This window comes from Labeo rohita, chromosome 4 (assembly GCF_022985175.1).
Source record: "Labeo rohita strain BAU-BD-2019 chromosome 4, IGBB_LRoh.1.0, whole genome shotgun sequence".
Taxonomy (NCBI): Eukaryota; Metazoa; Chordata; class Actinopteri; order Cypriniformes; family Cyprinidae; genus Labeo; species Labeo rohita.
The window spans coordinates 45,322,492-45,336,187 of NC_066872.1; the positions used below are offsets into that span (position 1 = coordinate 45,322,492).

Sequence of the window (13,696 nt, forward strand, 5' to 3'; positions counted from 1 at the left end):
CTTTGATCACCACAATAAATTACATTTTACAATATATTCACACAGAAAACCACTATTTTAAATTGTAATAATATTTCCCCTTTTTTATGCTATTTTTTAACAAATCAATACAGACTTGGTGAGCAGAAGAGACAAAAACATTACAAAATCTCAATTATTCCAGACTATTGACTGGTAGTGTATAAAACGAAAACTATGAAAGCAACATCTGAGCAAATTAAATGTTCCTCTGGGACTGTGAGTGAGTGAGTGAGTGAGTGTGTGTGTGTGTGTGTGTGTGTGTGATACTGTATCTGCAGGTAATGTGTGTTTGTGCCCTTTTCAGTGTGCCAACAAACAGAGGACAGAAGTGATTAGAAACTCCCTAGAAATTCCCTACAGATGGACCTGAAACACACACACACACAGGGTGAGAGGGGCGTTTTCGCCAGGGTCTGTTTGAGGTGATAAGAGCAGCAGCAGAGAGGATTGTGGGGGTTTGGGAGCGGGTGCCGCTGTCACAGATGGATGAACGGAGGCTGGTAAACAGGTAAACACACACACGCTGTCTCACCTGTTAGCGCGTCCCGCCGTAAAGCAGGCTGGACGGGACGTCACATCACCCTTGCTGATATTCATGGTGAACCGGTGAGGATTTTGAGGATTTGAGCACCTCTGATTGGCTGGATGTGTGTTTGTGTTTGTCTGTCAGCTCACGTGATTTGGCTCGTGTTAAAGGCTGATTGTCTAATAACAGACTGAACCACTGCAGTCCGTCCAGCTCATGAGACGCAGATGCTGCTGTGTGTGTGTGTGTGTGTGGATGACTGACTGTGCCGTTTCTACATCATCATGGATGGTAGTGATCTAGTCACAACTGAACTGATGTTATTGCTCAGATGTTGCTCTTTTTAAATGGAAGGCTTTATTAAAACGCTCAATTATGTTTCATTGAAGTATCAGCTTTATTTCAGATGCTTCTTATTAAACTTGTGTGAGGAAATAAAATAAAACACAAATGAGATTTTTGTAATATAAAGTGGACACCAATAAAATATGTACACACAAGTTTGCAATAATTGAATATATTTAAAATGTAATTTAAGCTTTGCCATCACAGGAATAAAGTACATTTTTATTTTAAACAGAAATGAGTGCTTTTAAATTGTAATAATAATTCACAATGTTACTGTTCTAACTTTTTTTTTTCAAATAAGTGCAGCCTTGGTCTTTAGAAGAGACTTCTTTCAAACGCATGATAAAATCGTATTTATTTATCCATGTATTTAAAACCAGTCAGAAGTAGCACGGGTATATTTGTAGCAATAGCCAATTACAATTATTGATTTTTCTTTTAAGTAAAGATCATGTTCTATGAAGATATTTTGTAAATTTCCTACTGTAATTTTCGATAAGTAATATGCATTGCTATGAACTTCATTTGGACAACTTTAAAGGTGATTTTCTCAATGTTTTGATTTTTTTTTGCACCCTCAGATTCCAGATTTTCAAGTAGTTGTATCTCAGCCAAATATTGTCTTATTCTAACAAAGCATACATCAGTGGAAGGCTTATTTGTTCAACTTTCAGGTGTATAAAACGGACCTTTATGGCTGGTTTTGTAGTCCAGGGCCACAAATGTTTGAGCTCATGTTGAGATCTCTTCTCTGATGTTTGCAGTCTTTTGTGATCTTGTCAAATCTGAGCACAGTTTGAGACATTGAGATCTCTTCTGAAGCTCTGGAGGAGACTCAGTCTCCATATAATCTCGTTGTCATCTGGAACAGCTGATCTGAAGATCTCATTTGTTATTCGTCTCTCCTCGGCTTTTATTCTATAATTAGCCGTTGTTCTGCTGATGGTCTTTCGGTTGTTTTTGTGTTTGATTTGAATGGGTTTAATCTTTATGCTAATGAGATGCTAATGCTATGAACGCTTGGATGGCGTTTTTGGACATGTAATCATCATCAGTCAGTTTAATGAAGATTTTCTGCACATTTTGATTGTTTTGTGCGAAAACGTATTTGTTTGGCGAGTTCAGACACGACCGCAGACGGCAGGTGTTGATGACAACGGGAACTTTTACACTTGATAAACTCTGATCAACAGGTGACGTCCACCGGCTCTCGCTCGCGCTAAATCTAGAAGGATGTTAATTAAACTAAGTCAAGGTTCATTTCATATCTGAGATGAGATTTACGCAGAGGAACCTTTATAAATATCCTCATATAACAATAGAATCATTCAGCGTGATTATCTGGATTTCTAGCGTCGCATTGTCCTCCAAAAGCAATAAAAAACGTTACGTCGAATAGTAAAGCCAGCGCATTTAATACTGATTTACATAAAAAAGTATATCTTTTTAAAAGTAATTATAAATGATTTGAGACTACAAGGTTACATTTCTTTAATTGCCATTAAAAGTATATCACAATGGAAAACTGTTTTAATGTGCATACAACAGGCTTAATTTAAAGTTATTTCTTTTTTGAGGGAGCTGGATGTGTTTTCATGAGATTTGTGTGTGTGAGACTTTTGTTTGTTCGTCTCCCCACAGATTCACAGAAACCAAAACGGGAAGGAAAGAAAAAGGAGCGGAACCCAGTGGACTAGAGGAGAAACTCCACCTGCATCCTGAAGCTGCTCTCCTTCTGCTCCTCAGGCAGAGACACGCGGATGTGAGCCGAAGAGATGACGCTGCTCCTTATTTACAGTAGAAGATTTGTAGCTTTAATTTACAGCTCACAGAATAATACAGAAATGATGAAAGAAACACAAATGAATTACTGATGTCTTCTGCTGAATCTTCTAATGTTGTACCAGCAACACCAGACCACCCAGCTAGCAAAAATATGTTCTCCATTAGCTTATGAAAATATTATTTCTGAATGTTCCAAATGTCCAGGGTTTTTTTTAAATGTTTTAAAACATTTCTCTTGGTTATGTGAATGTTAAGGGAACATTCCGTTTTAGAATTTTGCAAAAATTATTGGAATGTTACTTTTGAATGTTCATTTTGAAACAAGTAGTAACATTTAAAAAAAACATTCTATGAACAATGTATAACCAGAAAATGTTCTATTCATTTGAAGAGTGTTTGTTGAGAACTTTGTCAGAACATTCTGGAAACATCTGCTGCTAGCTGGGCGTCAGAGATGAACAAAATGTGAAATTAAAGAACTGTCTTTTAATTCATGAGTGTGAACTGAATTGAACTGGAATTTGAAGTGGAATTTACAGAACGCAAAAGATCATTAAATGTACTTAAAAGATACTTAAAGACTGGGATATGAAATGTCCTTCTGCTAAAAATAAAGTTACTAAATACAAAAATATAAAAGAAAATGATCATTAATGTGTCTTTCTGAAGTATCCCATACATAGAACGTTTATGGATAATTCATACTGAGAAAGAAAGAAAGAAAGAAAGAATTCAATTTTGAATTCTGCATCCTGTTTGGAACCACAATTCAAATTCAAATTTAAAATTTAAAATTGTCAATCCAGCCCTGATGGAGAATGAAATGAAACCATAACTAAAGTTAAACTAATGCTTTATAAAAGAAATAAAGTCATGAATGTAACATCATTTCCAGTGAATAAAGATGTTAATTATTCCTTCCCATCCGTTTTATGTTTCTCGTGTCATTTGTCCTCTGAAATGAGCAGAGCAGGTGAGTTTAATCATCATAACACCTTTATTTGCTAGAACTCTTCTCCAAAAGTATATCGTACGATACAGCAGATCTTATAAATACACCTCATCAGTGATCAGCGATCCAGAATGCCGTCCATTGCCCTAATAAAGATCGATAACATTCATATTCATTAATAAACACATGTATTTACACGTCATCTGTGCTACACATATAGACTATATAGTATAATACAAACGTTAAGCTGATAACAAACCACACTTGTCTACTGATGGAAGCCACAACTCACAGTGAACAGAAGCACGTGACGCACGGCAGCGATGAAAAGAAACCATACTGAGTATTTACAGCGTCATCTGTACACACCACAAACACACCTCCAAATATCAGCGGGGTTTTTTTTGTTTTGTTTTTTTTGGTATACCGGTAAAAACACGCGTCTCTGCGCTTCCACGAGAGTTCAGTGTCCGTCTGTCTCGACATACACACGTATGAGTGGCCGCTCACACACCTGTTCTTGTGTTCAGTCTATGTACACATGCGTCAGACGGACGTCTTTGGCTGCTGCGTCGCCCTTCGCTGTTTTCTTCGCCGAGTCTCTTGCCATGTGCTACGACTTTAAGATGGATTGTTACGTTCAGAGACTCTTGTGTTCTGTTCAGGTCCATTGTGCTCCGGCTAACTGCTTTAGATCACAAACATACTTGACACAAGCACATATTTGAAAGAAGGCCCTTTTGCATTTTTGATGAAAAACAGTGACTGTGAATTTACTGTAAAATGTAATTGATTGCTGTGATCAAAGCAGCATCATTACTCCAGTCTTCAGTGTCACACGATCCTTCAGAAATCATTCTAATATGCCGATTTGCTGCTAACAGTTGTGCCGCCAAGTATTTTTTGTGGAAACTTTGATGAATAGAACGTTCAAAAGAACTTTTAGTTGAAATAGAATTGCTGTTTTTAAAACACTGAAGACTGGAGTAATGGTGCTTAAGTAAAATAAAAAACAGTCTATTTAAATTGTAATAATATTTCACAATATTACCGTTTTCAATGTATTTTTGATCAAATAATGCAGCTTTGGTGAGCAGAAGAGACTTTGTAAAAATCATAATGATGTTTTAACGTTTTGCTAACATTACCATTGCGATATGAAAACAAACTTTACTTCTGAATGTTCTCTGGCCATTCAAAACATCCAGTTTTTTAAATGTTTCAACTTGGTTTCATTAATGTTAACGGAACATTCCATTTGATCGGTTTGCGAACTGTTACGTCTGAATGTTCTAAAACTAGTCACATTTTTAAAAAAATGAAATGAACATTCCAACTGAAACGTTTCAGAAAAAAGCTCCTTGAATGATTCATAAATAATGTTCTTGTGCTAATGTTTGAAACACATTATTAAAGATCAGATAACTTTGAATAAACGTTCTTCTATTAGCATCACTGGAACATTCCCTGTTAGCTGGGTCCAAACGTCTGTGGTTTGCAGATCTGACTGTGTGTGTTTGCTTTGTGAAATGTGTCAACATTTTCTTTCAGATCAACTACTGTCATGGTGAAAGAGCACTTTGAAGAGAATCGCACTAAATTAAATGCTCAACATGTTCATAACAGCTACCTGAATAATAACAACACACCAGTATTTTTGATTAATGTACTTTCCTGTAGCTCAAACCACAAGGTCATAGGTTCGATTCCCAGGGAAAGCAATAACTGATATAAATGAAAAGCCAAATTACACAGACGTTTGAAGGAAACCCTATCGCCCCCTTGAGGACTGAGGTTTGTTGTTCAGTGAGACTCATTGTTGGCAGAGGAATCGCGGTTTGTGTGCTTGTGTGAAGTGTGCTCGCGGTCTCACAGTTGTTAGATCTCTTCCTTTCAAACTCGCCATTAATAAACCAAAAAAGGAAAAAACAACAACTTTGAAGTTAGCGAGTGTGCAGACGTCGGCTTCAGTTGCTATGGCCACCAACAACTTCCATAAAGTCCTGCGCTCTTCTGTCTGGAGTCTCTGTCTGTTGATGTCCGTGTATGGCTTGATTCTTCTGCGCTCAATCCACCAGTCTCTTATATAGAATCAGTTTACATACGGATTAAAAAACGTTATAGAAAAGCGTCTGTGAGTTGATCAAGTTCAGCGTTTCTGTATGTGTTGTCGGTTTTTCTCTATAGGTCATCGGTAATCGTGTGTCTTTGGCAGCCGTTCTGCTGTGGAACGGCGCGCGTGCGCGTGCGTGACCGACATTAATCACGCGCTAGATTTGAGTTTCTCTCTCTCTCTCTCACACACACACACACGCACACACACACACAGACTGCATTCATAATCCTCACATATAATATAGTTACATACAATATTAGAAACACACATGCGAGGCTTGAGGTGCTCCAGGGCCGCACGTTCTAAAACGCAAACCACTCGTTGGTTAGGGCTGGGAATCGATTCCAACCCTACCACTTTACATTTCTGCACTGACCTTTGGGTCACGAGCCTGCAGTTCCGGCATGCGCGTACACACACACACACACACACTTGTGCTTTGTCTTTCACAAAACTAACAACAAACAGTAACATGCACACAAACACTTGAAAAAACATTTTTAACAAAAATGTTTAAAATACGTGTTTTTATAAATAAACTGAGAACACCCACACAGAATACTAGAATAGAGATTTCATTATATTTCATAAACCTAAACAGATTACAAAATACATTTAAGCCCTTTAGTATTAATTGTGCTGTCATAAGGATGATGATGATGATGATGATGATGATGACTGGATGAATATGGACCTGAACCTACACATATATGACTGGAATATATATATAGATTAGGTGCATTCAGAGAGCGGTAGCTGACCTGAAAGTTTGATTGGTCACTCCTGGTGTCACTCCAAAAATCTAAACTGTGATTGGCTCACTCTATAATTAGAGGAAGGACAATTAGTAAACCAGGTAGAACTTCCTTGCTTAGCAGGAAAAGTACTTAAATGAGTTAAGTGGATAAAATGGATTATAGCCATCCAAAGCTAAAAAGTAAGTAAGTATATTTTTCAATATAACCTACAAATAGCTGTTGGATGAAGTTTTAGCACCCTGTCTAGCTAGCTTACTAGTGCACTTACATGGCCTATATGGCCAAATGTATTTAGACACCTGAAACATTTCTAAATAACAGCTTTTATTATACTCTTAAATCCAAATAAGATGAATCTTACATCTTAGATTTACAGTCAGATTATAGATTGCAAAATGTGAGCATGTTTTTATAACAATCACTTGTTTATGTGTTTAGTGGACTCTGTGTGTCAGTGTATCACCATAATTCACCAAAATCTGACAAATATTACTCTTATTATTTTAAAAAGGAGTTTTCTTTGACTGGTGTAGTTTAGGTTTGAACTGGTGTGTGATCACTATGATTAACCTTCATAAAAATGATAGTCTATGGTATGTCACTTGTAAAAACATTTTAAAAATTATTATACTAAATAAGATAACTCCCAAATGCATATATTTGTACATATCCATTTAAAATAATAAATAAATAAATGTAATCAAATATATATATATTTTTTTAATTCAAGAAGCCGTTTTACTCAGAGGTGTTATTTGGAGATAAAACAGTTTTTTATTATGTTATCATGTAGTTAGCTGTATTTTTTTAGTCATTTTACTTTATATCAGAATAACCCAACAGCAGTTTGATTGAGATTAACTGGAATGCACAATGAAATAACATTATTTTTAAAAGTAAAAAAAAAAAAAAAGTTTTTGCAAGTAAATTTTTCATATATACTTTGTATTTTGAATGTCCAACCAAAATGGTAAAAAAAGGTATGAATTTGCTTTAAAACATGTAATTGACTTGAGTGTACAAGTACAAATTCCCAAAATAACATGTGCTAAGTATAGTAGTGCAGTACAGTTACTCTAGTACTTTACACCATGACGAGTAGTGTGTGTGTGTGTGCTGGAGGTCAGAGGTCGTGAGAGATGCGCAGCAGAGCCGTGTGTTAATAGTTATGAGCGGGACAGATAGCACAGGTGTCAGTGAGCGTTTGGAGCATCCCGTCCTGCGACCCCGGCCTTAAATGGGGTGGCGCTGGTGTGACACACTCAGTCGTCCTCCAGCGAGGGATAAGACTGAGAGTGTGTGACGCCAGATAAGATGATCTTTGCAGAAGCACAGCCAGTCTAAAAGCTCCACAGGGAACATAAACGCACGGACAGCAACTGTAAAAAGCCACTGCCATCCCAGGGGTCAGTGACGCTGCTGGTGCCCTGCTGGGATTTGTTTAGCACACACACACACACATTTATCCAGCTCTGTTAATATCTGGATATAGTGCAGACTTCTACAGCTTGTAAATAAAAATGAATTGTAGTGACTACAAATAAATCCAAACCTTACAGGTTGAAAGAAAACATGATTCTTGAAAATGGAAAAAAAACAAAAACAAAACAGAATTATCTGTTTTTGCAAATAAACTCTTCATATGTTCATTGGATAATTAATTTTTGTTTAATGTCTGCACAAAACTGAAGTTACTGTGTCTTTTGACATATCCGAGTCAAACGGCTTCTTGAATGAGAAAAACAGACAGGACGGGACTTGATAAATAAATATATATATGAAAGATTACCTAGGCACATGAATTGAAAAACTGAATGATAAATCAATATATAATTTTTCTTTAATTTTAGTTAACGTTTTAGTAATTTTGTTGTGCTTTTATAATTTTTGTCAGTTTTTTTTTTATATGTTTGTAGTTAGTATTATTTTAAATTTAATAGTTAATATGGCTAAAGTTAAACTAAGTGGCAATGAGAAATGCTGCTACGGCAGTTAATGTTTATTTTGTTTCAAGAAACTAAACACTTTTTTTATGGTTTTAATTTTAGTTAATGATGTTAACCCTGTTGGAATATTCCATAAAAAAGTATTGTCAGTTTTTGATTTCATGGTGACTTTAAAGCCATTTAAAATCCATTTCCTTGCAAAACGAAGAGACATCTCATCAGTCAGCACAACATAATCTTCTCAAGCTAAATGTTTACTAAGTGTGAACGTGTCTGACAAACAGTCTGTAAATGACTGTGTTCAAGTGTCAAACAACTATAAAATTATCAAATGTGACTGCCTCTTTTTAGGCTGAATAGTTGAAGTTGAGTAAATTGTTTACTTGAAGTAAAATTCTTCTGTATTTTACAACCTTGTCAGTGCCAGGACATAAACTACAGTAGCCAAGACAAAAACAGATGATGTATGTCCTTCTACAATAATCTGCAGAAGGACAACAAAACATCATTATGCCTGATGCTGTATGTCTATATGTGAAGTAACAGCTAGAATGAGAAACTGCGCTAAAGATAAACATGTACAACAGATTATTGTCATACTTTAAATATGTTATGAGATATGGACACAACAGATGGGATGAGAATAAATATGTCTATGTGTGAATCGGATGATTAATATTCACGTATATTGCAGTATAAATCTGCGACCTCTTGCAAAAATTTACCATGGTAACCAGAGTTTTCCAAAAACTGCCAGATGAGATCTTCTAGCACAGTTTGAATGAAATTCAGGTTACTTTACTATGATTTTACAACAGTAACTGTGGCATTTTGAGTGAAACTTCATTAGTTACATTAATTGCCATCGCCGCTACAGTTTCTGGTGCAAAATCAGTGCGATCGAGCTCATCTATTGCACACCAGCTCTATTCCCCCAGCATGCATCACTGTCAAATTTATGAGCTGCTGCTCTGTCATCGATTGACTGACATTTCCCAAGATCCTCTGCTCTGAGCAGGGATTCTGTTAATCTGTTTTAATGAATCAAAAAACAACTGATGTCGACTTAGCGTCTCGTAATGAGATGAGGAAGCTTATGTACTTTAGCCCTTTAAATTCACAAGGCAAGAACCTGTGAGTTATATTAAACCCCTTACCGGGGTGATCAAACACACATTCGCACAAACACACACGTGCGCTTTCAAACACGTCGCCTGCAGGCAGATCATGAACCCAGAGAGCAGATCAGGTCACCAGGATGTGCATGTGTCAGGTGATGCCGAATGTCATTTACAATGAGGCGGAGAGCAAGCGTTTTAATAAGGATTTTTTCAGTTTCACAAGCCGGTTTTGGAGTATCTGCTGAATTAGTGCTCACATAGCTGGTATTTTCCTATTTTCGCCCAAGCGTGAGTGAACTGTTTTGTGTAAATGCAAAGCAGAGGTGAGGTGGATGCTAATGGCTGCGTGCCTGTGAGAGCCTCTTCATCCTGCGCGTCTGTTCACTTTAAAAGGTTTAGATTTGCATCCCTGGAGACCCCGAGCACTCAAAACTCATCCACTTTAACATACGGGCACACCGGAGAGCCTCTTCAACCCTCTTATTGCTCTCGGAGAGCACACACACACACACATACGACAAACGCACACAAACCCTGCAACCAGCTACCTGTCGTACTGTCATCGTAGACGCTTGCATTTAATAAAGCTTTAAAGTCAATATAAAGCTGTTTACTTCCTTAATGCATGTTTCTGGTCTTATTTTAAATGATTCATTGGTGCACAGTATTAAAATTGCCTTTGCAATCTAAATAAAATGAATGAATTTCAATCTGGTTACAGAAGTAAACAGGTTTCAGGTTGACTTTAGCTACAAACTTACGTACACACTGTCATTCAGCATGCAAGCACACACACAACTAAGATACAGTACATGATTATATACACGTATATACAGGTGTGATTTTATACTGAAGCTCAAACGCGTTTGGTTTGGATCTTCAGTCAGCCCTGTTGTCCCCTTATTTGTGTATTATTGAATAGTACAGACTCCAATCTGACCATCTATATATGCTCCTATAGTGTTTTTTTTTTTAAACATTTTTGTTTATAAATCAAATATTTTAGCACTTCTTTTCCATCTTTTGTGACATGCATCACCTCTATGTGTGTGTAAAGTGCTACAACAGATTACCTATATATATATAAAAAAAACGACAAATGCAATCACACTGCCCAGACGCACCTTTTTAACACTTATTTCAAGAGTAATCTGTGATTTAAACATGGTAAAATGTGTTATAATGGAGTACTTGTAGCTGACGGTGGATTCTTAAAACTTTGTGTATGATGGATCTGGTTTTACTGTCTTTCCACACATACAAACACATTCACACGAATACCTTCGTCACCAGAACACTCATGTAAAATATAACGCATGCACACACACTATATGTCGCTGCTCATCGGGTTGAGCGTATGTTCTTGTACTGGCAGAGCAGCAGCTGTTTGAAGGTCTTTTTGAAGGTGATGTTGCAGAGGGCGTAGCAAGCGGGGTTGATCGTGCTGTTGATGTAGCAGAGCCAGTATCCGATGGTCCACACGGTGTTGGGAATGCAGCTGGAGCAGAAGGTGTTGATGAGGACCATCACGTTGTAGGGCGTCCAAGTAGCCACGAACGCCACCAGGATGGCCATGATGGTGCGCGTCACCTTCTTTTCCCGAGAGGCTGGGGCTTTTTTCTTCTTGGGCGGCTGCTTGGTCATCTTCACGATCTTCCTCGCCACGTGGTTCTGCCTCTCGGTCGCCGGGACGATCTCCACCGTCGCGTTCGAAGGTGCGTAGCAGTCGCCCTTTGGCGATTTGGTGATGATCTTGATGCACGTCAGTTTGGAGCCTCCAGCTTTGGCACAGTGCCGCGTGGGAGCCTGGTTGTCATTGGCGTTGGATGGTGCCGCCTCATCCTTTTGATTGGTTACGGCGCCGCTGCCAGAGGTGGAGTCATTGGAACTTTCTTTCTCCTCTGGGGGAAGGCAGTTTCCTCGTCCTCCATCTTCCGCCTCCGCTTCTCCGCTCGCTGTAGACGGCGCTTTGCCATTCTGGAGTTTGGCGTCGTGTTGGTTGGCGGCATCGTCTGTCAGCTGGGTCTGTCCTCGATCTGTTTCTTCAGCTGTTAGGTTGTTGTTGGTGGGTTTGCTGGCTGTGTTTTCACGGATCTGATTGGACGAGGCTACATCGAGGTTGCCGCCCGACGGCTTCCGGTTGTCCTTCTTGACGCGGCTCTTGCTGGCACGGGATATCTGCCAGTACAGCACCATCATGATGATGACGGGCAGGTAGAAAGCAGCTATGGCTGTGCCGAAAGTGACCGCGGCGTTGGAGAAGAACTGAATGTAGCACTCCTTCTCTGGCACCGTGCGTCCGCCAACGATAAACTGCCAGAAAAGGATGGCTGGAGCCCAAAGGATGAAGGACAAAACCCATGCTGCCGCAATCATCATCCCTGCCATTTTGGTTGTCCTCTTCACTGGGTAGCTGAGGGGCTTGGTGACGCAAAAGTAGCGATCGAAGCTGATGATCAGCAGGTTCATGACGGAAGCGTTGCTGACCACGTAGTCCAGCGCCAACCACAAGTCGCACACAACTGGGCCTAGCGGCCAATATCCAATCACAATGTAGACTGTGTACAAGTTCATAGAGCAAAGGCCAATGATGAGGTCAGCACAAGCCAGGCTGAACAGGAAGTAGTTGTTGACAGTCTGCAGGCTCCTGTTTACTTTGATGGAGAGCATGACCAAGATGTTCCCGATAACGGTCACCAGACTAAGTGAGCCGGCCACCAGTACAATGAACACCACCTCCACTGTCTTATACGGGCTCTCGTCCACCGTCTCCAGGGTCTCGTTGCCCTCAGAGGCATTCCAGAAGGTGAAGTTTATTGTATCCATGGCATCCACGATCAGGTACAGCTGGTCAGTTCACTATGGGCAGGACGTATGACTTCTGACACCTACATGGGAGAGAGATGAGATTTAGTATGTTGCAAGTTGTGAATTATGAATGAATCTTTCACATGGGAAGATACTCCAAACCAGATAAAAGAGAAAAAAATCCACTTTATGTAATTAACATAAAAAATACTGTGGCAGTACATGGTGAAAAGATTGGATCAAAAGATAATCCACCTTATTCTTCAATGCGGAAGTAAGCCTATGAGCGAGACTTCCGGTTCATTAGAAATAACGAGAAGAATAACAGCGTGCAGTAAACAGTAAAACTGTATGCACTACAAACCAGTGTGTTCATAATTAAGATAATGCAGATATTTTAAGATATTTAATAAAATATATTAAGATATTTTGTACAGCTAAAAATAGCTGGACGAGGATGAGACTGGAAGCCAGACCCATAAAATTTACAAATGGTTGCGTCTAGACTTACAGGAAAAAATAAAGCACTTTGATATTTATGTGGTTCAGTATGATTGCATGTTTCAGTAAGATAATTACCATGCTACATATCCATAAAACCATCAATGCACTTTTGCAATACATTAAAAAAGTAGCCTGGAAATAATTAAGAATTCGCTAATATGTCATTTTAATACACTATTGTCATAATAGTATTTTTCATTTTTATTAGCCTACTATTTTAATCTTTGCCGTTAAGTATAATGTTGTATACTAGTTTTATTTCAGTAATTGTTTTTTGTTTTTTATTATTATTATTTTTTTTTTAATAAAAACAATCAAAAGTTAAAATACAGTGTGTTTTCGCGCTCAAATTACGGCGCGCTGCTGAGAAGAGAATCGGCGGGAAGCGCTTAAGGTGAAAGCGGCTTGGAGTTTACCTCACAATAAGCTTCCAAAGTAATATTTCTGATTTGTAAAATTAAAAATAACCGAATAACCACCAACATCAACCACAAACACCATGAGGACATCTGGCGGTCGAACTTGGTGAGGTGATTCAGCGTATTTGAAGACAGCGTTCACCTGAGGGGAACTCGGAACACTCACTATTCATGGATATTCCCTGAAAAAGCTGCATATTTTCCTGTTCCGCAGGAATTTTTTTTACTGTAAGTGTGTGTTTTAACATGTTCCAACTGTGTATTTCACAAAGAGTCCGTCAAAACTTTACCACAACATCACAGTTTGAACTGAAGAAACGAATATTTTTATCATATATCAAGGAAACATGAGTTAACCTGGTTAGTCTCCATGGAAACAGCGGAGCACTTTA

General features: G+C 38.4%; 2 protein-coding genes across 2 annotated transcripts in view; one reads left to right on the forward strand and one right to left on the reverse strand.

The window, feature by feature from the left end:
* ptn (pleiotrophin) overlaps window positions 1–3,602 on the forward strand; it is a 35,415-nt gene extending 31,813 nt beyond the window's left edge. Inside the window, exon 5 of the mRNA XM_051108413.1 lies at window positions 2,537–3,602. Coding sequence (XP_050964370.1) covers window positions 2,537–2,592 — 56 coding nt within the window. The 3' untranslated portion in view covers window positions 2,593–3,602. The remainder of the gene's footprint in view (window positions 1–2,536) is intronic.
* Window positions 3,603–4,321: 719 nt separating this feature from the next.
* chrm2a (cholinergic receptor, muscarinic 2a) overlaps window positions 4,322–13,696 on the reverse strand; it is a 74,327-nt gene continuing 64,952 nt past the window's right edge. Inside the window, exon 2 of the mRNA XM_051108407.1 lies at window positions 4,322–12,461. Coding sequence (XP_050964364.1) covers window positions 10,915–12,399 — 1,485 coding nt within the window. The 5' untranslated portion in view covers window positions 12,400–12,461 and the 3' untranslated portion in view covers window positions 4,322–10,914. The remainder of the gene's footprint in view (window positions 12,462–13,696) is intronic.